This window comes from Mastigoproctus giganteus, chromosome 3 (genome assembly GCF_048544385.1).
Source record: "Mastigoproctus giganteus isolate SK-2022 chromosome 3, ASM4854438v1, whole genome shotgun sequence".
In the NCBI taxonomy this organism is placed as follows: Eukaryota; Metazoa; Arthropoda; class Arachnida; order Uropygi; family Thelyphonidae; genus Mastigoproctus; species Mastigoproctus giganteus.
The window spans coordinates 97,449,562-97,477,555 of NC_143577.1; the positions used below are offsets into that span (position 1 = coordinate 97,449,562).

The 27,994-nt window shown below is 36.8% G+C and overlaps 1 protein-coding gene across 1 annotated transcript in view; it reads left to right on the top strand.

Moving 5' to 3' along the window:
• Positions 1-27,994, top strand: part of Ndg (Nidogen) — a 255,770-nt gene that overhangs the window by 74,672 nt on the left and 153,104 nt on the right. Inside the window, exon 7 of the mRNA XM_090370056.1 lies at positions 4,338-4,538. Coding sequence (XP_090226182.1) covers positions 4,338-4,538 — 201 coding nt within the window. The remainder of the gene's footprint in view (positions 1-4,337; positions 4,539-27,994) is intronic.

A 27,994-nucleotide genomic window follows, 5' to 3' on the forward strand; every position in this document is an offset into this window, starting at 1 on the left:
TCCTCAACAATCTCTCCTCCACTTTCTTCTCAGTTATTACAAAATCATCCAGCTCACTGCCAATGTTTACTTTACCTACATCATTCTCCTTCCTGAATAACTCCTCATGCGTGAATGTAGATGCAAAATACTCGTTTAGATTGTTAGCCACCTGAGCAGGATCCTCAACTGTTGAACCATCAATATCCAGTGGACCAATCTGATTCATCCCTTTCCTTCTTGAGTTTAAATATGTAAAGAACTCTTTTCTGTTTTTCTTTGCATCCTTTGCCAAGGATTTTTCGTAGTCTGCCTTTGCCTGCCTAATCTCCTTTGTGACTTGGTTACAGACCAACTTATATCTATCATAGGCTTCCATGTCACCCATTAATTTGTATGTATCCCATGCATTTTTCTTCTCTGCCACCTGTCTCATTAGTTCATCTGACAACCATTTAGGCCTAAACATGGTAAATACTGAGAGAGCAATTCGCAAAAGTACTGCATCCATGTTTTTGGCATGTACAGTAGGATGGAGGAGGCCAGCTCGTGCAAACTGTTACATATATGGTTTTGTTTGTCTCAGTTTGCCAATCAGTATTACTGTTTAGTTGTCCTTTGTAACATCATTTTTGCGGTCAAAAGTAAAATTTGGAATAATGAGTACAAGAATGCAAAAAATTCTTGCACCCTGTTCCTCACTTCAAGATTGTGATCCCTTGAATGAATTTGAAGTTTCAGACGACAATAAAAATTATGTACCCTCTGATAACGATGGTGACTCATCACTTATGACTTTGATGTGCATGTACTTTTTACAAATTATCCCCAGTTTAAAAACTATTAGACACATTTTTTTGAGCCAGGCCATTCAGAAATGGAGTCTGACTCAATGCACTCTAAAGTTGAGAGAAAAGCCAAGTATGTACCCATGTATGTCCCTCAGGGATGGGGCCCAAATAATTAGAGGTGCAAGATTAAAACCTACACCATTCTGTGTAAATATCATGCAATGCGATGACTTTTGCAATTTTACTTTTCCCACCAAACAACTTAAAGGCATTGTTCCTTGGAGAAAACTCTGTTGCCTTAAATTCCAAAAAGGACACAACAGGCATGTCACAATGTTTTATAAAACAAATTACAAAGATGAATTTATAACAGTAAACCTAAAAAGACCTAAAGGAAGATCCGGCAATGAGCAACCTCCCAACCATTATAGACTTCCCAAAGTCTATAATGAGGAACTTTGTATATCTCAAGAAAAGCTTAAAGATTTAATGAAAATGTGTCAATATTTGACAATACCAAAGGAGTATCACAAATTCTATTTAAATTTAAAATCATCAGCAGAAATAAGGGATAATTTACCAGCACCAAATTTAAGTGAAGAATCTGAATATGAAGAAGATATTGAAAATTAATTTATACCAACTTGTATGTTATTGTAATTAAACATGTGCTATTAATATATTTTTCATTTATTTATATGTATGTGTTACTCTAACCTTGTTTTATTAATAAATTATTCATTTCTGACCAACAAAGATGTGTTCAAAATTTGTTTTTCGCCTTTTCAATTCTTTATGAATCTGACAAACTTTCAAACTTAACAATGCCAAAACTGCAAAAGTGCTTTTTAAGCCCCAGCACAATGGCAATCTTAAGTTACCAATATGGATTAAAAACAGCATCTTTGGAAGGTATATAAAACAACATTTAGTTAAATAACTTAAAAACTTAATTTTTCTAACGTCAAAGAATCTTTAAATGCATTTTTCTAAAAACTATCTTTTTGCAGATTTGTGGTTTTGGCATGGGATCCATGATATGTCTGCATTATTATTTTCAGATTTTTGTTTGAATTTCCATTTTCGTTCAAGTCTATTACACCTCATATCACAAATTTAAATAAATACACCAACCGTTTTGATTAAAATAGTTTAATACTGTAAAAATATAAAAATATAAATATAATAAAATGTACCAAGCGATACAGTGGATACTGTAAAATAATATTTACAAAACTGATTTGCTATAAAATAAAATAAAATTTATTACGAAAATGTTAAAATACAATAAAATACGAATATTAAAAGTGATAAAACAGTGATTGTAGCTTTCGGGGACATCTGCCTCTTTTCTCAACAACAATGCTACTTGGGCAACACATCCTTTAGTATCAGGTTCACGACACCCGTGGCTGACCAAGCGCATGTTCAGTATTACTTTCACGTGCGCCAGAACTGGAAGTGGCTCAAGAATGTGGAAACGCGAAGAGCTCATCTCTTGCAAGGACTACAGCTTCCAAGATGGGGTGGAGGCGAACACCCCTATCCCTATTCTTATTTATATTTTTATTTTATTATATTTTATATATATATTTTATTATATTTATATTTTTATATTTTTACAGTATTAAACTATTTTAATCAAAACGGTTGGTGTATTTATTTAAATTTGTGATATGAACTATTCTCCCAACCTCAGAGGCCTTTTTGAGGATCTATTACACCTTTTCATTTTTATTCCTTTCACTACCTTCTTTTTATTAATTTTTTTCCCTGTTTTGATTGAGTAGCAACTTTTTTGTTTAAATTGTCTGTTGATATCAAGATACGTTCTCTCTTATGACCTCACTGATCCATTGTCGCCGTTCCGGAGTATAAATTGTTTCCTTCTCTTGCTGGAAGAAATGGGGAATCTTTAGGATTGAACTAAAGTTTGTTAAAATTGAATTCATTGTTGGAGAATCTGGCAATGGTAAAACACTAGCTGAGGTTAACGAGATAGGAGAATATAGCACATTGGTAGATGTGGATGGACTTTAGTGAATTTTGATGAATGTGATGATGATTCAGATGAAGCAGTGGCAACCACTATTACACTTTTAGTGTCCATAGGAATGGCTAGAATGAAATTGATAGCTTCCTGTCATCTTTAATCCAAATTTTGTGACTCCTACCGATGCAGCCTTTTTCCAAGCTTTCCATAAAAGTTATCCTGCTGGATGCCCTGTAACTCTCCTAACTTTGATTTCCTAACAATGCATTTGCTTCTGTATAAAAATAAAATTTTAAAGGTTGGAAAACAAACTTGATTGAACATTTGATATGCAGTTGTAGCAATTTGTGGTTTTGGAAAAAAGAATTATTACATTTTTTTATCTGCTCTTTTAAACATTTCGAATGCAATGCAGTGAGCAGTCTGTGCATTTAAGTTTATTAGTTTTATCAGCAGCTGGGTTATTTTTAAATTCAGAGGTGTTCATTTCATTAAAGAAATAATTCATATGAAGAATCTCTCCTAAAATTGTGCAGAGATGCAGCTTATCATCATATGGTAAGCTGCATCTCGTATGAATTTAAACTTCCTTATTCACTTAAGATATACATCTAATAATTGGTTAAAACTGAATAATTTAGCTAAAATATGATACAGTCAATATATAATAAATACAAACTGAAACACTAAAAATTTCAATAGTGAAACTGAAACTCGACTACTTATCAAGAAATTGACATTCTGGAAAGCATCACTTCCTGAAAATGGAAGTAAAATTGTAGTACTACACTTTTCAAGGTTGAAATAAAATAACTTAATACCCTGTGCTTGCTTAGGGTATATGATTATGCAGAGATATGATTATTTGATTTTAATATTAAGTTTATTGTTAAGTATGAAATAATTGTTTTAAAAATAACTAATGGGTTTATTTTTTGAAAACGTTTGAAGCTTAGCGAGTTTTTTCCTTCTTTTTCTTTTTAATTCACACATACTGTTAAATAATCTCAGAAAGAGAGCTGAAATCCAAATTCAAAATCTGTACTGTAGTAAGAATAAGAAAATACTTTTTTTTATTTTCAGACCTGGATATGATATTTCAACTGTAGTCATACCATCATCTTGTAGAGAGGGATAATGACCTCCTCCTCCTCTCTATTTCCAAAATTCTAATAAATCATGAATTTCTCGTTCCATCAGGTACCATTCTTGCTGCTTGTTTGTACCAATTAATGCTCATGTATTTTTCTCGTGTTCCCAGCAGATATTTTTGTTGTAGTTACCACCATAAATATGCATGCATGTTTTGAAATACTGCTTTTAATTCTGTAATTGATTTTTACTTGACTTAGGGGAGATGGAGATCTTTTTATGGCTAATTAATATCACATTTTAATTAACCATCAGTTCACAGTTGGAATAGTTAGTAAAGAAGTCAATGATTCTTATTTGCTTACCTTGGATCTAGAAGGATTCTCTCAATGTAAATGACTAGGTGATGAATTTAGAGTCCCTAATAAAAAGTAATTTCTCTGTCTCTCGATTAATGACTGATTTTTAACTTCATATTTTAGGAGGTTCTTTCAATCGAACCGTGGAAGTGGAATTCCCAAACACTGGTCATCATGTGTTCATAAGTGAGCAACACCTTGGTCCTGATGTATTTAATTATATGAGAGTAAACATGGACATCCGTGGCTCTGCACCCTCTATTCCTTTGGAAACAAAGATTGAAGTCAGTGATTACGAAGAAGAATTTACTCGGGTTTCACCAGGTAAGGGCATTCAGAGAAAACAAACTTTTACCTATCTTTTAATTACAGTTAGACTAATGAAATTTTTAGTAGTGTCATTTAATCCTTATTAAAAGGAATTTATACTTCAGCATAACTACTGGCAGTTTATTATAAACTAGTAGATAAAATATTACAACACCTAAAAATTCTTTGAAATTTTCAAAAAATGACAGTTTTTATATAATATACACAATTATAAAATGACTGCCTAATGTCTTTGATTACTATCTAGCCTAAAATAACTAGGTAGGCTTTCCTTTAATGAAGCATGCTGTCCATTTGGCAAAAATGACATAAAAGGACTGAGTTGTGGCAACATGGTAGAAATTCATAAATTTTATGTAATCATACAAGAACAGTATTACTGACCTTAAGTACATTCCTCACTATTATTCAATGTGCTTACATAAGTGTGGAAACGCACTGAAACAGTTTCTTTCAGTGTGTTTCTACACTTGTGAAAAGTGGCAATTAGGTTTGGTAGGCCATTAATTCATAAAGTCTGCAAGAGATTGTATGATGGTATGCAGGATGGCCTCTAATTGGCGAAACCACTTTCCACAGCACAGCAGTGCTAAAGTATTTCGCATTTCTACCGTATCAAAGAATCCTTAACATTTCAGCCTTGTCATGCAAGAGGGTTGGTGGATCATGTAGAAATGTGGACACTTTCATCTCAGTGTCAGACACAAATGATGCACAAGAAATGAGTGGTAGTATGCTGCCTTTGCATGTCCTGCATGACTGTATGATAGCTTTGACATCATATCCACAGTAATGTGTTTCTGGCAAAGTTTTTTTTATACGTGAAGAATGCAGACAAAACCATGACCATACTCGTGTTTCATCTTGGGTGATGATAATACACCAAAATGCATCCTCTTCACCTGGTGGTAAAGTTCCATATAGAGTTTAGCCATGCATAAATGGTGCCACTGTTGCAACCCAGAGATGATGGAAGTACAAAAGTGTTGCAATATTTTGCATGCCAAGGTTGTGTCAGGATATGTAAGACATCCAAGCCAGCTTAGATGTGTTTTTGTAGCTAGTGACTGAAAAAAGTCAACATGCTGCTTTAACTGGGTCATCTGGAATGTGACTTAGCATTTGATTTATTTGACCACACCAGTACAAATAATAAAAATGATATGCCAAAACCCAATGTGTGACTGTCCAGTATAGCTAAACATTATTATCACATGCTTCTCCAGACTCTGCCAACAGTCTTTTGCATTACTTCCTTGTGTGACTTTGGTATTTACACAGCAGCAATTCCATCAGCCTTGCAAGCATTGTTCATATGCTTTTGAAAGCTCTAACCTATGATCTGTTCTCCTAATGATTCTCACAATTGTGTCAAGAATCCTTACAGATGTCTGTGATGGGAAAATTTATACCTATCCAATAATAGTATATTACATAAAAGATTAGTATAAAAGGTACTTTTTTGTCCAGTACAGGAAGTGTTTGGCACTATTTTGTATCAATCCTTCATAACATTTATTATAAACTAAAAGGGGTTTGATTAATATATATGAAAGCAGATTAAAACTTTCCAAAATGACTTTTTAGCGTTAGTAGTGCCAAATGATGCAAGAAAGCAAGCTTATGCAGCATCACAAAAAAAAAAAAAAAAAAAAAAAATCACTGCCATTTCACCTATCCATAATTTGTCTAGTTTTTCCTTGAATTTATTTACGCTATCAACTTCCACAATAACTGATGGAAGTTTTGTTTCAGCAATCAACCAATCACTGGCTAAAGGCAAATTTCAGTACGTCAGTTCTGCAACCATCCTTCCTCAATTTCAATTTGTGCCCCTTCATGTGCATAGTCTGAGCAAGAGGAAGAATCCCATCAGCACTGAGCTTGCTCAGTACATTCAAAGCCTTAAACACCCCAATCAGATCACCTTGCAGGTGCCTGGTCTCTGGATGCTGCAATTTGCAGAACTGAAGCCTTTCTTTGTAAGAATACCCCTTTTGTTCTGCTCACCAATCTCATTGCCCTTCTCTGTACTTGTGCCAGTAGCTCTACATCCAAGGCCAGCCACAAGCATGTTCAGCTGGTTCTGTTGAGCAGGGCCTTCACTCAAATGATCTAAATAATAATATCATCCACTTTTTTTTCCACATTTCTATCAACCAGCGTACTGCTATCTTGATGCCTAGTTATCCACATTATTGTCACTTCAAGAGTGCTTGCACAAATCGATTTGAAAATTGCTAGAAGTAGAGCATACACTTCCTTCTCAATATGTATATTTCGTTTGATATTGAATATAGGACATTATTTAAAAATGTAATTTTTACGTTATACTCAATTACATTAATATCTGTATTGTTTTTAACTTCTGGAGGTAAAGAAATAACAAACAGGGCCCACAAATTTTGGGACCGGCACTGTCTACGTCCTTCCTAAAATGAGGCTTCCACACTTGTATGCAGTACTGAAGATGTAGCCTGGCCATTGCCTTATGCAATGGGATAATCACCTCCTTATTCCTGCTGGAAAAATTCCTGTACGTCATTGACAAAACCCCTTGAACTGTCCTGACAGCCTGACTGCACAATTACCCCTACGGCTTGATTTTTCATTTCCACTACCTTGAGTGCTACAAGGTAGTACTACACAATTGGTACCTTACTCTGGAGTTGCTACTACCCATATGCGGTACTCTGCATTTGTAAATGTTAAACTTAAGTTACCATTTCTCAGCCCATCTGCCTAACCTTTTTAGATCCTGTTGGAAAACCCAGGATCCTGAGCTGGATATCATTTTTCTTCTCTTTCTTGGTGATTCTTTTCTGCTTCTCTCTCTCTCTCTCAGGGTAATTTGGGAATTTTTTTTTTATTTTTTATGCTGGTGCAGCCTAAGCCTCAGGCTTCCTTGCACCATGTAGCTATTAATAATAATAATAATATAGAAAACAACAATGGGCCCGACAGTGGGACTCCACTAATAATGTTAGTCTGTGTTTAAAATAATCATCCATACTTTTTCCATAATATATATTATATGTAGCCATACATGCCAAGTCAACTAATTAATAAGCTGATGATAAAATAAAAACATATACAGATGGAAAAATCAGGTATGCATCATTAGCATTAAGGGAAAGTTGCTGCTATGGATAAAGGGATGATTGATCAAATGGTAGAAATCGGAGGGATAATCAATAATGGACATTGTTCTTCGTGGACTAATGTTATTAGTGAAGTTCCCTGGGGTTCGGTGTTGTGCCCATTGTTGTTTTCTATATTTATCAGTGATATTCATTAAGGCATATCGGGCTTAATGTCCAAGTGTGCAGATGGTACAAAGGTTGGCAGGGTGGTTAATGACAGTATGTTATGGCAACAGGATCTAGAAATGTTAGGCAGATAAGCTGAGAAATGGCAATTGAAGTTTAACATTAATAAATGCAAAGTACTGCATATGAGTAGCATAACACCCAGATTAACATACCAGCTGTGTGGTACTACACTCAGGGTAGTGGAAAATTAAAAACACCTGGGGGTAATCGTGCAGTCAGATATGAAGTTCTCTGAGCAGTGCAGACAGGCTGCCAGAACAGCTCATGGGGTTTTGTCCATGATATATGGGAATTTTGCTAGTGTTGATAAGGAGGTTATTATCCCTTTGTATAATACAATGGCCAGGCCTCATCTTGAGTACTCCATACAGGTCTGGAGGCCCATTTTAAGGAGGATGTAGAGCTGCTGAAACATATAGAAAAGGGCAACAGATTGGTGAGTGGAACAAATGGGTGCTCTTGCCAAGAAAGGCTTCAGTTCTGGAGACTAGGCACCTGCAAGATGATCTGGTTGAAGTGTTTAAAGCTTTGAATGGATTGAGCAAGCTCAGTGCTGATGGGATTCTTCCTCTTGCTCAGACCACACACGACAGGGCACAAACTCAAATGCAGGAAGGGCAGTTGCAGAATAGATGTGCAGAAGTTTGCCTTTAGCCAGCAGGTGATTGCTGGAACAAACTTGCATCTGCATTTGTGGAAGTTGATAACTTAAATAAATTCAAAGTTGAACCAGATGGAAGAACAAGGAAGGACTAGCAAAGAAGAAAAATGCATAGGATGCATATAAATTATGAGATGACACAGAACCCTATGGTAGATATAAGCTAATTTGTAATCAAGTCAGAAAGGAGGTTAGGTAAGTGAAGACAGTGAAGACAGAAGAGAAATTTTTGGCAAAGGATGCAATGAAAAACAACAAAGACTTCTTTACTTATATAAAGTCTAGAAGGAAGGGGATGAATCAGATTGGTCCACTTGATATTGATGGTTTGACTGTTGGTGATCCTGCTCAGGTAGCGGACAAACTAAATGAGTATTGTGCATCTACATTTACACATGAGGAATTCTGTAGAAAAGTGGAGGCTAGAAGTTTTAAACTCTAATAGGGAGCTAAATGATTTTTAATAACTGAGAGGAAAGTGGAGGAGAAATTGTTAAAATTTAAGAAAGGCACTTGGGGTGGATGGGATATGTCCAATCATATTAAGCAAGGCAGCAAAGGAAACAAGCTAACCCATAGCCATAATTATGAGACCATCCTTGGATTCTGTTGATTAGACCAGGGTTCGAGCCCGTCACCACCAAATACGGAGGATGCGGAAAGGTCAGGGAATGACCACCGCATATTCCCGTAGCAATATGGCCTTAGTTGCTAATGCTCCTAAAAAACCAAATAACAACAACAAACAAACCTTGGATTCTGGGGAGGTCCCTGCTGACTGGAGATGTGCAAATGTATCCTCAATTCACAAAAGGAATCAAAGGGTGACACAAGTAATTACAGACCTGTTAGTTTAACTTCTGTTCCAGGAAAAATAATGGAGTCACTGGTAAAAGAAATAATGCAGGATCATCTCAACAAGGCTGCAGTTATACTTCAGACACAGCTTGAGTTTGTTAAGAGGAAATCTTGTCTGACCAGTTTGATTGGATACCACAATGTAGTCACAAAGAAACTGGCTGCAAATAATAATTTTGATATCATATTCTTGGATTTCAGGATACTGTTGTACATAAAAGACTTCTATACAAATTGAAGAATTGTGGCATTAAGAACAGGTTGCTGCTCTGGATGAAGTAATGGTTGAGTAGGAGAAGACAGAATGTGGTAAACAATGGACACTGCTCTTCATGGACTAATATTATTAGTGGAGTCCCCCAGGGTTTCAGTGTTAGGCCCATTGTTGTTTTCTGTATTATTAATGAAGGCATATCAGGCATTATGTCCAAGTTTGCAGATGATACAAAGGTTGGCACTGTGGTTAATGACAGCAATGAGAGTATGCTACTGCAATAGGATCTATAAAAGTTAGTCAGATGGACTGAGAAATGGCAATTGAAGTTTAACATTGAAAAATGCAAAATATGCTGTATATAGATAGCAGTAACCCCATTGTAAGGTATCAACTGTGTGGTACTGTACTTGTTGTAGTGGAAAATGAAATGACCTGGGCGTAATTTGAATATGAAGTTTTCTGAGCAATGCAGACAGGCTGCCACATCAGCTCATGGTGTTTGTCAATGATATACAAGAATTTGCTAGCGGGACTAAGTAAGTGATTATCTCTTTGTATAAGGTAATGGTCAGGTCACGTCTTGAGTATTGCATACAGGTGTGGAGGCCTCATTTTAGGTGGGATGTAGAGCTTGTGGAACTAGTACAGAGAAGGGCAATGAGATTCGTAAGGGAGAACAGAGATGTTCTTACCAAGAAAGGTTCAGTTCTACAAATTGCAGCATCTGGAGACTAGGCACCTGCAAAGTGATATAATTGAGGTGTTTAAGGCTTTGAATGGATTGAGGAAGCCCACTGCTGTGTGGAATTTTTCCTCTTGCTCAGACTGCACACTTGAAGGGGCATACATTCAATTTGAGGAAAGACAATTGCAGGATAGCTGTGCAAAAGTTTACCTTTAGTCAGTTGGTGGTTGACTGCTGGAACAAACTTCCATCTGTTGTGCAAGTTAATAGCTTATATAAATTTAAGCAAGAATTAGACAAACTATTGGAGGAAATGAATAGGTGAAATGGAAGTGGTTTTTTTTTTTTTTTTTTTTCTTCACTGATTCTGTATAAGCTTGCATTCTTGCATCATTTGCCACTACTAATGCTAAAAGACAGACATTCCAGAGGGTGAGGAGAGGCATTGGTTTGGGCAGCAATATTTTGGTATTCTTTAGGTCATGTCATCACCCTGAATGGATGCATTCCTGCCTCTTATTATCTTGATATTTTGAGTGACCAGGTTCATTCCATGATGCAAAAAATTGTTTCCCACAAATGATACAGTGATAATGCTCCAATACACACACAGCCAGATGTGTCCAATTTGGTTTGAGGAGCATGAAACTGAGGCAAAGTATCACCCATCCTGCACAATCACCAGAATTAAAATGCTGTTGAGCCACTTTGAGCATATTTGGAGAGATTGAGTTGCAGAATTCCTTCACCTACATCACTTGAGGACCTTGACACAATCCTTCAGGAAGAATGGTACAGTATTCTTCTTCTTAAGACAGTTGAAGATTTATTTGAATCTGTTCCATGTAGAATACAAGCTGTCTTAAAATCAAAGGGTACCTCAACACCATATTAATGTATACCCATAAATCTGGGACTGTCTTTTAAGAAATATTGGTCTAGGACACGATCGATCTTAAAATTTTCCCCAATTTTGGTGGTCATATTATAATTAGCATTAGTAGAGGCATATGATGTGAGAAAGCAAGCTTATACAGCATCAGCAAAAAAAAAAAAAAAAAAAAAAAAATCCCATTTCACACAACCATTCACTCTAAATGTTTGTCGAGTTCTTCCTTGAATTTATTTAAGCTATCAACTTCCACACATCTATTCTACAACTGTCTTTACTCAGTTTTAATCTATGCCCCATCAGGTTTGTAATCTGAGCAAGAGGAAGAATCCCATCAGCATTGAACCTGCTCAATCCATTCAAGGCCTTATACACTTCGTAGTTGCCTAATCTCCAGATGCTGCAATTTGAAGAATTTAAGCCTTTCCTGGTAAGATGGTCCTTCTTTCGCCTCACCAATCTTGTTGCCCTTCTCTGTACTCGTTCTAGCAACTCTACATCCTTCCTAAAATGAGGCCGCCAGACCTGTATGCAGTACTCAAGGCATGGCATGACCATTGCCATATACAAAGGAATAATCACCTTCTTCTCTCTACTAATAAAATTCCTATATATCATTCATTTGTTTGTTGTTTGGTTTTTAGGAGCATTAGCAACTAAGGCCATATTGCTCCGGGATATGCGGTGGTCCTGACCTTTCCGCATCCTCCGTATTTGGTGGTGACGGGCTTGAACCCGGATCTAATCAAGAAGCGTGTGCTACGCACTGCTGCTCCTTCCCACCTGGCTACGGAGGCGCCATATATCATTCACAAGACCCCATGATCTGCTCTGGCTGCCTGTCTGCACTGCTCAGAAAACTTCATAACTGACTGCACAATTATCCCCAGATCCTTTTCATTCTCCACTACCCTGAGTGTAGTACCACCCAGCTGGTATGTTACTCCGGGGTTACTGCTACCCATATGCAGTACTTTACAGTGTTAAACTTCAGTTGCCACTTCTCAGCACATCTGCCCAACTTTTATAGATCCTGTTGCAGTAGCATACTGTCATCACTGTCATTAACAACCCTGCCAATCTTTTTACCATCTGCAAACTTTGGCATTAAGCCTGATATACCTTCATCAGTATCATTGATGCATATACAAAACAACAATGGGCCCAACACCAAACCCTGGGGAACTCCACTAATAACATTACTCGATGAAGAGCAGTGTCCATCGATTACCACTCTTTTTATCCATTGTCGCAACTCGTCCTTAATGCCATACCACTCCAATTGTACAGTAGTCTTTCATGTGCAACAGTATCAAAAGCGTTCCTGAAATCCAAGTAAAGTAAGCACTGGTTATAGTGATCACGTCTGCAAATTGAATTTTGATTCTAATAAATGGTGATTCTCATAAGCGAAAATTGACAAATAGATCTGCAGGCTCTAAAAATAGGCGCCTCTGTAGCCAGGTGGGCAGGAGCAGCAGTGCATAGCACACACTTCTAGATTAGACCGGGGTTCGAGCCCGTGACTACCAAATACGGAGGATGCGGAAAGGTCAGGGAATGACCACCACATATCCCCGGATCAATATGGCCTTAGTTGCTAATGCTCCTAAAAACCAAATAACAAACAACAACAGCTCTAAAAATAAAGATATAAAGCACAAAATTACACTTTATTACGAAAAATTTATTACCAATTAAATGAATGGGAACCTTGGAGATATGAGACGTTCCGTTACTAAATCTAGTCTCATCAAGTGCTGTGGCATCGGATGATATTTAAAACCATTTGACTTTGATAGAGCCGGAATCACTTTGTTCTTGAGAGATCCATGACAGCTGTTACAGGCCGACATTTGGCTTACATCCTCATTTGGAAATGCTGTTTGAAGAAGAGCATGATCTTGAGTTGCTACAATCTTCACATCATTCTTGAACAAAAGCCACACACACACAAACAGATTAAACCGAAATCATTGTCCAGGAATGTACAGTTTAAATCGTGCGTGGATGCTTTGCCGTTTCTTAAAATCCTGTTGCTGCTTCTCCTGCTGTTTATTATGCCTACTACCTGTTGAATGATTTGATAAAGTACTTCTGGCAGTTGGTTTTGGCTTCTTGGCTTTTCGTTTACAACTGGGCTTCGAGGACTCTTCATCAATTTCATTTGTGGATGAATTCTGGAGATGTGGATAAACCTTCTCTGGCTTCTTTGTTCAACTCCATCGCACGCTGTAATTTCTTATGCTGTCAAAATTGCTTAGGTCTTCCCTTTGTACTCAACGTTTCGGTGGTTGCGTTGCACGTATACATGCTCTATATGCCTTACAATGCTCACCGTTAGTCTTCAACATGTTGAATTATAAATTTTTTTTTTCTCGTCAAAATTTTTTATTAAGTATGGGGAGAATGAAGCAATCAGTAGGGGTACTAATTGGGTCATGCATCGCTTGTGCCTGGTACAGAGAGGTAAATGGTGGGGGAAATGAATTATTTCTTGTTGCACTTTGACGCTTTTTGTCAATCCACGGACACATTGCACGTGTATGTGTGCTTATACGCCTTACAATGCCCACTACAGTGGACCACCACTTTACGATTGGTTCACTGTATGATCAAATCACTTTTCGATGGACACTCCATAACAAAATCCCCATTTACTATATGATATGTAGTAAGTGCCGGTCATTGTGATCATGTTTACAATTTCAATTGTAATTCTGTTAATGGCGATTTTAATAAGCAAAAATAGGAGAAATATTATCTACAGGCTATAAAAGTAAAGATATAAAGCAAAGATTTAAGTAAAGGTATAAAGCAAAGATTTACACTTTATTACCTTACCAATTAACAAAATATAAATTATATGTGAAAATCGGAAGAATATTTTCCTCAGGTTAACAAAAGAAAAAAAAGAAGAAAGGAAGGCAAAAAGCCAACTACACTGGGTATTCCCAGGTGATCACCCTCCCAATCACCATGCTGCTTAACTTCCGTGATTGCATGAGAACTGAAGCATTTAACCCAGTACTATAGTTGGCTGTTCAGAGTGCCTGTAATGCATTTACTTATGGCAACAGTTGCATTTTTGTCGAATTTTTTGTCAATCCACGAATGCAAGTTACTCCCTTCTGAAAACTGCCTTGACCACACCTAAAGAAGGTTTACTTCAAAAAAGCCGGATTCATCCTTACGGCTTTCGTAATTTCAGTGCTATTTGAAATACCTTTACTATGAACATTAGTATAATGAATTATGGTACTGTGGAATAGGCCCGATGCTCCCGTTGTCTGCTGAATTTACATGCAAAATTTAATTGGATCAGAGACCAAGAAGAAAGAAAAAACGCATTGCATTTTTTTGTCAATTTTTCGTTGTGTGTTTTGTCAATCCATGACGCAAGTTATTCCCATCAAAAAATTGCCTTGAGTGCACCTAAAAAAGTTTCACTTCAAAAAGATTATCGTAAATCAATAACAAAGCACACGGCACACACAAATAGGAACTAACATGATGCATGCAACTTTTTATGGAGTAAAAAGTTTACGAAGTTCCGATATAGGAATGAAGAGCAGATCCTAAAAATTTATTTATATTTTTTTATATGATTGAAGATTTCAGTGAATGGGAAACACATTTCACCATAATAATGTAAAAATACACAGAATTCCAGCTATTGGTATTATCGCAAATGCAATAAGATCCAGTGTACTACCCATTTATAACAGGTTGTACAAACAAAAAAGCCCAATAAACTGAAAACTGCAAATTGTTTTTATTGTTTTATGGTTGTGACCTCCAGAAATGTGCTTTAGGAAAATATCACAGAGGCATTCAAAATTGATTCTTATAACTGAAGATGTGATTCTAATAAATAATGAAAGTGTGTAGTGAATTTTATTGATTTGAATTGGTTCTTTGAAATTTGATTCTATAAAGTGGCCAGGCCGACCGGGCTAGCCGGGTGGGTAAAGTGCCTACCTGGCAACCCAAAGGTCGCGGGTTCGATTCCCGCCTCGGGTTGGATCAAAGTACTGCAAAAACCTTGGGAGGTGCATTATGGCCACAGAAGCCGATGCGCCAACAACTAACAAAAAAAAAAATAAAAATAAATAAAGTGGCCGATTCTAATAACAAGTGATCACTATAACTGGCGCTTACTGTATATGACTTCAAAATTATTTTTTGCATCCAGTTCCTTTGTAACCACATCATAGTATCCAATCAAATTGGTCAGACAAGACTTTCCCTTAACAAACCTTCGTTTTTTAAGATAATGCGAGTACCTCAAGACGACGAATGAATACCCCAAACATAAGCATGAGTAACCCAAGATCAAATTTTCAATCTGGTTACCCTATGTTACAGTGATGCCTCTTCTCCGACCAACTTCACAGTTTATGCTAAACAGCGACATGATGAGAGTCCCATGACGTGATAATAGTATGTTTCTGCCTTAAAGTGCAAGATTACCCATACTACTATAGCTAAGTTCAAGCAATGTCAATGTCCACCAGCCAATGATAAAAGCCATTCCCATTTTTAATAGGGTTAGCGAACCTAGCGTTCATAGTTATCATCATCATTAGGCTACAAAAGTTCTATAGGGACTCACATCTGGTGAGTATGGGCTTGGCACACCCAGGGTCCTGAGCTGGATAACATCGTTCTTCTCTTTCTTGGTGATTTTCCCCCCTCTCTCTCTCTCAGGATTACTCGGAAATTTCTTTTGGCTGGTGCAGCATAAGCCTTAAGCTTCCTTGCACTATATGGCTAATAATAATAATAATAATAAAACCTATTCCGTGTCTGAGTTATTAGTGCAGTCTTGTCTAGATGATCCTTCAATGTTTCTTTAACCAGTGACTCCATTATTTTCCCCGGAACATAAGTTAAATTAACAGGTCCATAATTACTTGTTACCCTTTGATCCCCCTTTTTGAATTGGGGATACATTTGCACATCTCCAATCCATGGGTACCTCCCCTGAGTCCAAGGAAGCTCTCATAATTATGGCTAAGGGTTTGCTTACTTCTTTGCCACCTCATTTAATATAACTGGATAGATCCCATCCACCCCAGGTGCCTTATGTTTAACTTCAACAATTTCTCCTTTTTTTTTTTATTATACATAATAAAAAAAAAACAAAAAACAAATGCCAAATGCTGCAAATTATTGCATATACGAGGGGATATCAAAAAGTTTGTACCCTGACCTTGATAAAACTTCAGTAGGAAGATGCTGTTTTTAATATAAGTTGTTTACATATTTAATAACTAAAGTGAAAATTCATTCCTGTAGGTGATCATACACCAGAGGTGGAGCCCGGAATCAGAGGGACTCTATGGTTGACAAAATGGAGTATCGAGCAGTGACCAAGTTCCTGTATTTGCAGGGCAAGAAAGCTTAGGAAATTGACAAAGAAATGAAGGCTGTGTATGGGCAGAATTGCCCATCCTATGACATTGTAAAAAAGTGGAAAAGGGAGTTCCCGTGTAGTTGTACAAGTGTCTTTGATGAGCCCAGAGAAGGAAGGCCATCAACATCCACACACACAGTGAGACAGTTGCAAAGGTTTAGCAGTTGGTGCTGAGTGACAGATGTGTGACAATTCATTTCATCGCAAATGCAGCGGGAATTAGTCATGGATCTGGTCATTAGTCATGGACACACTAAGGGTTCCAAGATGCTGACACCTTTGCAGAAGCCATTGCCACCACCAACTTTGTTGCCCAGTGTGGCTTTGAACTACTACAGCACCCACCCTATTCTTCTGATCTAGCACCATCAGACTTTTTCTTGTTTCGAGAAATGAGGAAACCATCGCATGGACACCGCTTTGATTCATCTCAGGAAGTCATCAATGAAGTTGAATCGTGGTTTCAGGCAAAAAGTGCGACTTTTAATGTTCAAGGCATTAAACAACTGATCCATAAATGGAAGAAATGTGTTACTATACATGAAGAGTACATAGAAAAGGATTAAAGTTCCTGTGAAATTTTACTTTTCTAGGGCTATTATTTCTAGGTAAGAGTATGAACTTTTTTTATACCCCCCCTCGTACTACTTTTTTATACCCCCCTCGTACAACTTTTTTTATACCCCCCTCGTTACATTTCTTTCAATGTATGCTATGCATACATTGAAAGAAATGTAACAGTAACAAAATAATTTTTGTTTCCAAAATATATTGTACATGATTGATGAAACAGTGGTTAAAGTTTCACATAATCATTACATTTTCTAGATTTGCTTTATTTTTCCAAAATTAGATTGCTGGATTAGCAGATGATGGAGGTGACTTTCTGATCACTACCTATATGCAGAATTTCTAAATCCATATTGGAATTTATTCTTATACTTTATGATCATCTCAAATCTGTCTTTCAATCAGAGCTGCAAACCGAACCAAACCGTGAACTGAACCACACCCATTTTTCTGAAAAGTGAACTGAACCAACATTTTTTTGGAAAAGTGGTTCGGTTTTTGGTTCAAATTTCAACTATGGTCTACAGGTCAACGAAAATTTGGAAAATTTTCATGGGGAGATCCAGTGAGAAAACATACTTCTTCTTCTTTCTTTTTCCATTGTTCATGGCTAGGCTTCTAGAATGGTTACTAAAAAGACGTGAAAAGAACTGCATTGGATTAGCAGCCCATCTCAGGTGTAGGGAAATAGTTTTTTTGCTTTGACCAAGAAATGAGTTGCGGAGGGACCCTGTGGGCCACAGGATCCTTGCTGAGCTATTTGAATAGAAGCTCTGCATTGGGGCATGTGGAAAGGGATGCTCTTGATGCACCAGAACACCAATCAAAATCAGTGATAAGGAAGTGAAAGGGCATAGTACTGAGAGTCACTCATTAGCATTTTTCTTTGAAAATATTTGCATGTTTAGTTTCTGAGGTTTTGTTCCGTGGGTTCACCATTCCTGTTTCCACTCTGGCATAGTGCACTTTAGCTGCGATATTAGGTTACGCGTGGACATCTTGGAGGAAGGATTCCCAAAAGAAGCATCTTCAGTAAGTGTATATATATTATTTTATTGTAACTTTTACTTATTAATTAAATTATAATAACTCCTGGAAATTCTCATTTGTATCAGATGAATTTTTGTTTTATTTTGGATATTTTGAATCGTAATGATGAGAAACTCATACACTGAATTACAGAGAATCTTCGGTATATCTAAGCATGCTTAATATTAATATAGTTCTAATAACTATGTGCATAAATGGAAAACTTCTGAGCAGCACTTTTATTTATTATTATTTTTAATATTTTATTTTTCTCATTTTCTCAATGAGGTATAATTAAAACGATGCCGTTTTTAACTATTTGAATTGTCAAACTAATAGAGCAAGCTTATCTGTGAAAAGATCTAAACCTCCCAAGCACTTCCTAATTCATTTCACAAATATACGTGGTCTCAATTCTAATCTCAACGATGTCCATTTCCACTTGCAGTCTGCCAAACCCCATGTACTTTTTCTGACAGAATCTCAGTTATCAGTTGATTCAACTACTGCTCATCTCAGAAGCCCAAATTATTCGCTGTATGATTCCTTTCCCCTCAAAGGTGGTACTTGTGTATATGTCCATTCTGATATTCCCTGTCAGAGACTTGGCAATTTGGAATCTCCTCTCTTTGATCTCCTCTGGCTTAAAATCTCTCTACCTCATTGTGTCAAATTCATCTGTTGTCTCTACCGTTCTCCCAACTCCACTAATCACTTGGAGCTCTTTGACTTCCTCTCTTTGCAACTTGACTTTCTCCAGTCCAATTTTCCTAACAGTGAGGTAATTTTCACCAATTTTCCTTGGGGATTTTAATGTCCACAACTCCAGCTGGCTTCCATTTTCTAGTCACACCGACCCAGCAGGTCGAGATGCTGAGGCTTTTGCAATTACTAATGACCTAGCACAGATTGTTCATTTACCTACAAGAATACCAGACAATCCTAATCATACAGCCAATACGCTTGATCTTTTTCTCACAAACAACCCTTTTAAATACACAGTTGAAGTGAGAGGTCCTTTAGGCACTTCAGATCACAACTTGGTGATTGTCTCTTCTCCAATGGAACTTTATCTCATGGCTATTCCCAACCTTGTGTTGGTTGGCATTACAAGAATGCAAAATGGGATGACCTGCGAGACTTCTTTTCCTTGGTTGGATTACTGTTTCAAAACTTCTGATGTCAACGTTTGCTCAGATCGTGTCAGTGAAATTATTCTTGCAGGAATGGAATCCTTTATCCCACACTCCACTTTAAAATCTTGTCCTTTATCTAAACCTTGGTTTTCCAATAAATGTGCTAAGGCTGTTCAAGAGAAGAATGTTGCATATCGTAATTGGCTTGTTTCTAATTCTTCAGTTTCATTTTCTACCTACACCAAAGCTCGCAACAATTGTAAAGCAGTTATTAATCAGTCCAAACTAGAGTTTGAACAGGCTAAGAGTAGAAAACTTGCTTCTTGCCCTAATGATAGCCGAGCATTCTGGTCTCTTGCCAAAGCTATTGGCCGCAACTTTTGCCCATCTCTGCTCCCACCTCTGTCCAAACCAGATGGTTCTGTTGTCACTTCAGACAAGGATAAAGCTGACCTGCTAGCATCCCATTTTTCTTCCAGCTCATGTATTAATGATCTTGGTAAAACACCTCCCACCATTCCCAACACGCTCCATTCAGTGCCTCCTGCGGTCTTCCGTCAAAAGGATATCAGAAGGATTTTGATGAATCTTGATGCTAAGAAAGCCCCAGGTCCTGATGGTATTTCTCCACTTGTTCTCAAAACCTGTGCTCCTGAACTTACTCCTATTCTTTGCTACCTTTTTTCCCTTTCTTATTCCAAAGGTGTTTTTCCTTCTGCTTGGAAATTTGCTCATATCCAGCCAGTTCCTAAAAAGGGTGACAGATCCTTCCCATCCAATTATCGTCCCATTGCAATTACTTCTACTCTTTCTAAAGTAATGGAGAAATCAATTAACCGCCAACTCTTAAACTACCTTGAAACCTTCCGTCTGATCAACGATCGCCAGTATGGATTCCATCAGTGTCGATCCACTGGTGATATTCTGGCTTATGTTACCCATTTATGGACTAATTCAATGGAAAGGTTCGGTGAAACACAAGTAGTTGCTCTTGACATCTCAAAGGCTTTTGATCATGTTTGGCATAAAGGTCTTCTAAACAAGCTTCCATCTTATAGTTTGCCAACTGTTTTTAGTAATTGGTTATCCAGTTTTCTCTCTGAGCACTCACTGAGGGTGATGGTAGATGGCTCTCTGTCTTCTAACTTCTCCACTAATGCCGGTGTCCCCCAAGGTTCAGTTCTTTCCCCCACTCCTTTCCTCTTGTATATTAATGACCTTCTTCCATTGACTGGAAATCCTATCCATAGTTTTGCTGATGATAGCACATTGCATTCCACTTTCCATTTTGAGAAACCTTGTCCTGCTCAATCAGCTTCAATTTTTCGAAACTTTTCTACCAATTCCTTAAATGTCGATCTTCAGGTAATTCTCCAGTGGGGCAAAGACAATTTAGTTGATTTCAACCCTTCTAAAACTCAGTCTTGTCTTATATCTCGCAAAAAGGATTCTTCTGCTCCTATGCTTATCTTTAGTGACACTCCGATTTCTAGACAAAATGATATATCTCTTTTGGGGATTACCCTGACTTCTAATCTCTCTTGGCACAAGCACATTACAAATATTGCTTCCTCTGCATCTAAAAAACTTGGTTTTCTCTTTCACTCTCGGCGTTACTTTTCTTCCAAATAGCTGCTCACTCTGTATAAATCGCAAATCCGCCCTGCCATGGAATATTGTTCCCACAACTGGGGTGGTGCCCCCAAAACCTCTCTCATGCTTCTTGATTCCATTCAGAAGAGGGCAGTTAGGTTAATTAATGATTCATCTCTAACAGAGTCTCTCCACTCGCTTTCTCATAGACGTACTGTTTCTGCTGCATGCCTCTTCTACAGATACTTCCATGGGCACTGTTCTTCTGAATTGGCTTCTATAATTCCCGCTCTCTCTTTCAAAACAGTCCGAACATGTGCCATCACCAGCCAACATCCATTTACTGTCCAACATCAAACTCACAGAACCAACTTTTCATCTTCCTCGTTTATTCATTCAACTGCCGTTTTCTGGAATAACCTTCCTTCATACGTATTTCCTGAAAATTACAGTCTACAGAAGTTCAAGTCCAATGTCAACAAATATCTTCTTTCGTCTTCTCAATCTCCAACCCAAGCATGGTACTAAGTACTATAGGTTCTAATACCTCTCGTGTTTTGGGGTTCACATAAAAAAAAAAAAAAAAAAAAAACTATATTTTTAGAGTTTGCTGCTTACTGATATGCTGCTTTTGCACAAACTTGTATGTTGTCAAATTCTTTTGCAGCCTGAGGCTTAAACCCTAAAAGTGCTTCAGTCTAATTTACTTTATACACCATCAGGCATCTCTCATATTGTGGAGTTATACTTCATAGCTGTTTTGTCATCATTGCATCACCAGGGTACCTACCCACCAAAGGAAGGCCAAATAGCCCTGAAACGGTCACCAGGGAAGCCTGATGCTGCCCACAGTTTCCAAGAATAGGTAACAACAGTCTTCTCTACTGAGGAAGCATTGCCTATTCGAGGAGTTTGAGTTTTTTAAGTGGCGTGAGTTGAAGGAGTAACTGTCCCTTTCATTCTTCTACACAGTTTCTTTTCCTCTTCCATTCCTACTATTACTTCCGTCTCTACTTTTTTTCTTTTCTAAGTGTAATAGGGACAAGTGGATAGTACTGTTATTATCCCGCACATATACAAACAAGCCTTGAAACGGTGTCATCTGGGTGGTGTGGTGCCCACTGAGAATAAGTAACAGTAGTCTTCTCTACTAGAGAAGCGTTACTTATTTGAAGTAGTGCAATATCATGGCAACTCATTGTGAAAGTATTCACGAGTTGCCATGTTTCACAACACTCGTTATGAAAGTATTCACAATATGAGATATAACTAAAATGATGCCGTCTTTAGCTTTTTTTTTTTTTTTTTTTTTTTTTTTTTTTTTTTTTAAGGTGCCTCCGTAGCCAGGTGGGAAGGAGCAGCAGTGCGTAGCACACGCTTCTTGATTAGATCGGGGTTCGAGCCCGTCACCACCAAATACGGAGAATGCGGAAAGGTCAAGGGTATGACCACCGCATATTCCCAGAGAAATATGGCCTTAGTTGCTAATGCTCCTAAAAAAAACCAAATAACAATAACATTAGCTTTTTTTAGAATTGCTATGTACCAATATGTTGAATTTGCACAAATTTGTGCGTTATTCAAATTTTTTTAAAATCAATTATTCGATTTTTTTATTTATTATTATTGAATTTTTTAATATTCAATTTATTTATTTATTATTATTGAATTTTTTAATATTCAATTTATTTATTTATTATTATTGAATTTTTTAATATTCAATTTATTTATTTATTATTATTCAATTTTTAGTTTTAGAGAAAATAGACAATGTGAAGGAATCTATGCATTTCTCACTTTTTCGTGGCAGATAAGCTCAGAAAAGATCAATAATGTAGCCCCGCTGCTAATCAAAGATTATTCATTGTTATTTAATGTTAAGTGCTGCATAATATTTAAGAAATAAAGGATATTCTAAATATTTAATGATAATATTTTTGTTCATTTTATGTACATACTTTAGTAGTTTTTGAACATTTGCATACTTCACCTTTATTGAGTTGTTACAACAACTTATTAGCATATGTCTCTTAAATATTATTTTTGTAACAGTTTAAAAATAAATATTTATTTATGTTTTCCCTCCCTCAGATAACAATGAATGGCAACAGAAGAGTATCCTGTCCATGAAAAATATCATTATCATAATGACACGGACAAGAGTAAATGTACTGTTTGTAAAATGGACATGAATGGAAAACATTCAGAAAACTTAGAGACATTTAAAAAGAAAGCATGTTGTTGATTGTGAGGATGTTTTAAAAAAGAAAGCAAAAATAGTCTCCACAGCAACCTACTATTACGAAATTTGTTACATCTAGTGTTAGAAAAACTGTATCAGTTGAAATTTCTGCAGAAATAGTTAAAGATGCATGTGTGGAATTAGTGACTGTAAATGGTAGACCATTTTCTCTGCTTGAAGACTTGGGATTCTGAAAATTACTGGATCCAATTGTTATGGGACTTGGTAGTAAACTTCAGATGAATTGTCAAAATATTCAAGATGAGATAAGTAGACGAGCTAATCATTTGCATAATGAACTTAGCTGTTTTGAAGGGCAGATTAATTTCTTTGAAAATAGATACTGCAACTCGATTTGAGAGGTCAATTTTAGAATAAATGTACAATTTTTTGATTACGACAAGATTGTTCTAAAAACACTTGCGATGCGAGAATTGAATAATCGGGCTACGAGCGGTAATTTATGCAAAATAGTTTCAAGTGTTTTGAAAGAATCTGAAATTAAATTAGAACAAGTGTATTCTTTGACAACGGACAACCAGACTAATAGGATAAGGCCATTCAAATTACTTGCTGAGGAACAATCTGTAAAACTTGATATGGAAGATATGATACTGAAGATATCGAAGAATCTGAGAATATACACTCTATTGATACAAATGTATGTAAAGAAAATTTCCACGATCTACTTGTTCAGGGCATTATGGTATGTGTTCATTGTGCTGCACATTCTCTGCAGTTGGCTGTTAAAGATGTTCTGAAACGTGATGAATTGAAACTTCCCTTGGCTAAAGCACGAGCAGTGGTAAAAAAGCTGTGAAACCCTTCTATCTTTATACACATTAAAAGAGAAAAGTGCAGAAACCAATACTAGACTGCGAAACCAGATGGAATTCCACTGTTAGTATGTTACAACGTCTTGTGGAGCTAAAACAATTTTGTATTGATTTATCTGTGCCTTGCATTTGTCAGCCAGTGTGAGGCAAAAGATTAAAAATATTATAGAAGTTTTGAAACCTGTTAGGGTAGCATGTGAAGTGCTGCAGTCAGAGCAGCTCACGATGACTGATTTTTACTACACATGGATGAAATGTAAAATGGAAGTTAGAAAAATGAATTGTCATCTTTTTTGGTAACCTCTCTCACGCTGTGAGAAGTAAATTTAATGGAAAGTCAGACCTTTTTTAGCTTGTATGTATTTGGACCCCAGGTACTAAATATTACTAGATAATATCCACAGAAAACTAAGGAACATTTATGCAACATTTATGATAGCTTGTGCCAGCTACAGTCTAGAGAAAAAAATCCTGAAACGAAAAGTTCAGATGAAATTGCACATATTACTGTAATGGGTGAAATCATGGATGACATCGAAAAGCTGTTATTTGAAAAAGAAATGAAAAAGAGACAGATAGTGGAAACAAAGAAATTCGACTTAATGGCTCGTCTGAACAATTTTGACGATATCGAAAGGGTACCAACAAAAACAAGCATCTTAGGATATTGGAAAGCAAAAGAGTTTAAGTCACCCAGAGCTTTATCAGCTAGTCAAAGTAATCTTCACAGTTCCTGCCACACAAGCAAGTGTAGAAAGATGCTTTTCGACATTAAAGATCATTTTGACTGATAAGAGAAGTTGTTTAGGTTCAAGGTTGATGGAGGACATTTTATTTTTAAAATTAAATAATTAATTTCAAATTACCTATGTAATCTATGTTGCTTTTAAGATTTCATGATCAATTTTCAAAGTAAAATTATTTTGATTCATTAATTCCTTATGTCCATTATATGAGTAAATAATAATATTTATTGTGATTATTTTCTGTGATTATTTTTTTTATATTAACTGGAAATATGTGCCTTACTTAGTATTATTAAATTATATTAAAAAAATTTGTTTGAATAATTATTTTCTTTCCAAATTAAACATTCTCTTGTACAGTGAAACTTCCCTTTAACGGACAGCCATGGGGAACGAAAATGTGTCCGTTAAAGAGAAGTGTCCGCTAACAAGGAGTCTGAGGGAGAAAAAAAGAAAGAAAGAAAAATCGTTAAACGTTTAATGTAAAATTAAATTAAATTATATACAGATTTTGCACAATATTTTTGTAAATAATATGCATACAATTGTGCTATGCATATTATGACTTTATCTTAAGAAAAATACATACAGTAATCACTTATTTTCTTCTGCACCTTCTTCCGGCTGATAATTTTGTTTTCAACATTTGTTTGGAGTGAAGAAACCATCGAAACTCCTTCAGTATCTTCTTCAGCGGCGAAAAACATTTTTAAACGATTGATTTGTATGAGCGCTTCTTCTATTTTCATCGGTGGTTCGTCGTTAATATGTTCTTCAACAGAATGACCTCCTTCCATTTCTTCATCCTCATGAGGAACTTCTTGAAAAATATCGATGATAATGTCGTTAATATCTATAGCACCATCTTCTGTAGTGAGGTTCGAGTCTATATCTTTGTAGCCAGGGTCACTTATAGTTGAAGTGTCGTACATTATCAATAGATGTTGAAGTTCTTGTTCTTCTTGGTGCTCCACATTGCTGTTCACAACTTCAATTTTTGCGTTTGAGAAGCCAGACTTTACAAAACAGTTCACGACAGTTTGTTTTCTAATTGCGTTTACTGAAGAGGAAATCCATTGAATCGCATCTAGGATGCTGAGTTGCTATGCAAGGTCACTCGCACATGTTACATCGTTCATGTTTGCAATGAGATGTCTTAAAACACGTTTTCCGTAGTGAAGTTTAAATGTTTTTATTATCCCTTGATCCAAGGGCTGACACTCTGCAGATGTGTTTGGTGTCAGAAAAAGAATTGAATGTTGGACAATTCAATGTGCGGGTGAGATGCAGCATTATCCATGAAAAGAATAATTTTTCTATTTTGACGAATCATGTTTTGGTTAAAGTGACTTATCCATTCGCTCATGATATCTTGTGTCATCCACACTTTTTTATTAGACTTCCAGTCAACATTCAAAAGATTCAACTTTATGCCCTTGAAACAACGAGGATTTTGTGGTTTTCCTATAACAAGAGGTTGTTCAAAGTCTCCCAGCATATTTGTACACAATAGTACAGTCAAGCGTTCCTTAGAAATTTTTCTGCCCTGGCACTTTTCGTTTTTTAGACTCATTGTTTTTTCAGGAAGAGCTTTAAAAAACAACCCTGTTTCGTCACAGTTGTAAATATCCTTAGCTTCAAAATCATGACATAAATCTTCCAATTTGACAGTCCACTCTGTTACAACCCCAGTATCCACCAGATCCACCTTCACCACTTATGGTTTTCTAAGAAATTTTATGCTGAGTTTTGAACTTGTCTAGCCATCCCACAGAAGCTTTGAACCCATTTACTCCCATAGATTTCACAAACTCCAAAGCCTTTTCCCTAATAGTAGGCCCATTAATGGGAATTTTTTTAGCATGTTCGCGACAAAACCATTCATACGTAACATTGTCAATTTGAAGTCCAACAGTTTTCGGGAATGATTTTTGAACCTGATCATTTCCGTGTTGCCGAAATTATTTGAGCAGTTCATTTTTTTTCTTTAGGATTTCGCTTACCTGCTTATTCCCGATTTTGAATTTTGCAGCAAGATTGCGAACACTATTTTTTTGCCGATCATACGAATTAATGAGTTTGACTTTATCTTTTAAAGTTAAATGTTTACAAGAAGACATTGTGCACTTCACACGACACTGAACAAAACTGAAAACTGAAAAGACGAAATGCCGACCATATTCCCCCCCCCCCGCACACACCGAATTCATCAGAAGTTTTACACGTGCCTTAAAATTCTTGAAAAAGGGTTTAGAACCGCGACGTAAATAAACACACGATTGAGGCAATACATGGAAGAAAAGTTCCTAGTAAAAGGGCCATGAGCTCTCCCGCAGTCCGTTATGGGGAGATCAAATTAAGTGCTAATCTAAACGAAACAGTGCAGATTGCCTGTCCGCGTCCGTTACAGAGAATGTCCGCTAGACAGAAGCTGCAAACACGTTAAAACCAATGGAAGTGAGTTGGGGAATTTGAAAATGTCCGTTGTAGAGAGATGTCCGTTAACGAGAGGTGTCCGTTAGGAGAAGTTTCACTGTATATGTTTATGAGTACTGAATACGAGAAGAGATTAATATTCAAAGTTAATCTTTTGGTAATTTCTGCGGTTTTTTCAATCAGATTTAAAATGATTAACATGCAGTTTTATTACTTGTCAGATACAGGGTGTTTTTCAAAAGTGATGGTCAATAATTTAAAGGTGAACTGTACGGACTACAATATGCAAAAAAGTTGAGTAAACATGGGTCCTTAAGTGAATCGTTTTCGAGATATTGCACATTTCTAGTTGGGATCCGCCACTGAGAAGGTGAACTGTACAGAGTTGGGATCCATCAGTGACTTGTTTGTTTAGGTTAAGTAATGCTCATTCTCTCTCTCCCTTTCCCCCTCTCTCAATGCTCTGAGATGTAGCAGGCATACTAGTACTTGTCAAAGGATAGTCAACATGGAAAGGGGTTACAGCTTTGAACGAAGAGTATGCGGACATGCACTTCATGTATGGTAAAGCTAACGGCGGTGCACTTGAGGCTGCACGTTTGTACCAAGAAGCATTTCCCTGCCGAAGGCAGCCCAACAGGTGCACATTCATCATGCCTTAGAGAACATGGGCACTTTGCACATGGAGTACAAGCAGGCAGGCCCAGAAGCATAACACCTGATGTTGAGGAAAGGGTGTTAGAAAGAACATCCTGTAACATGTAACATCTGTAAAATCCTGTAGTGTTGAAACCAAAA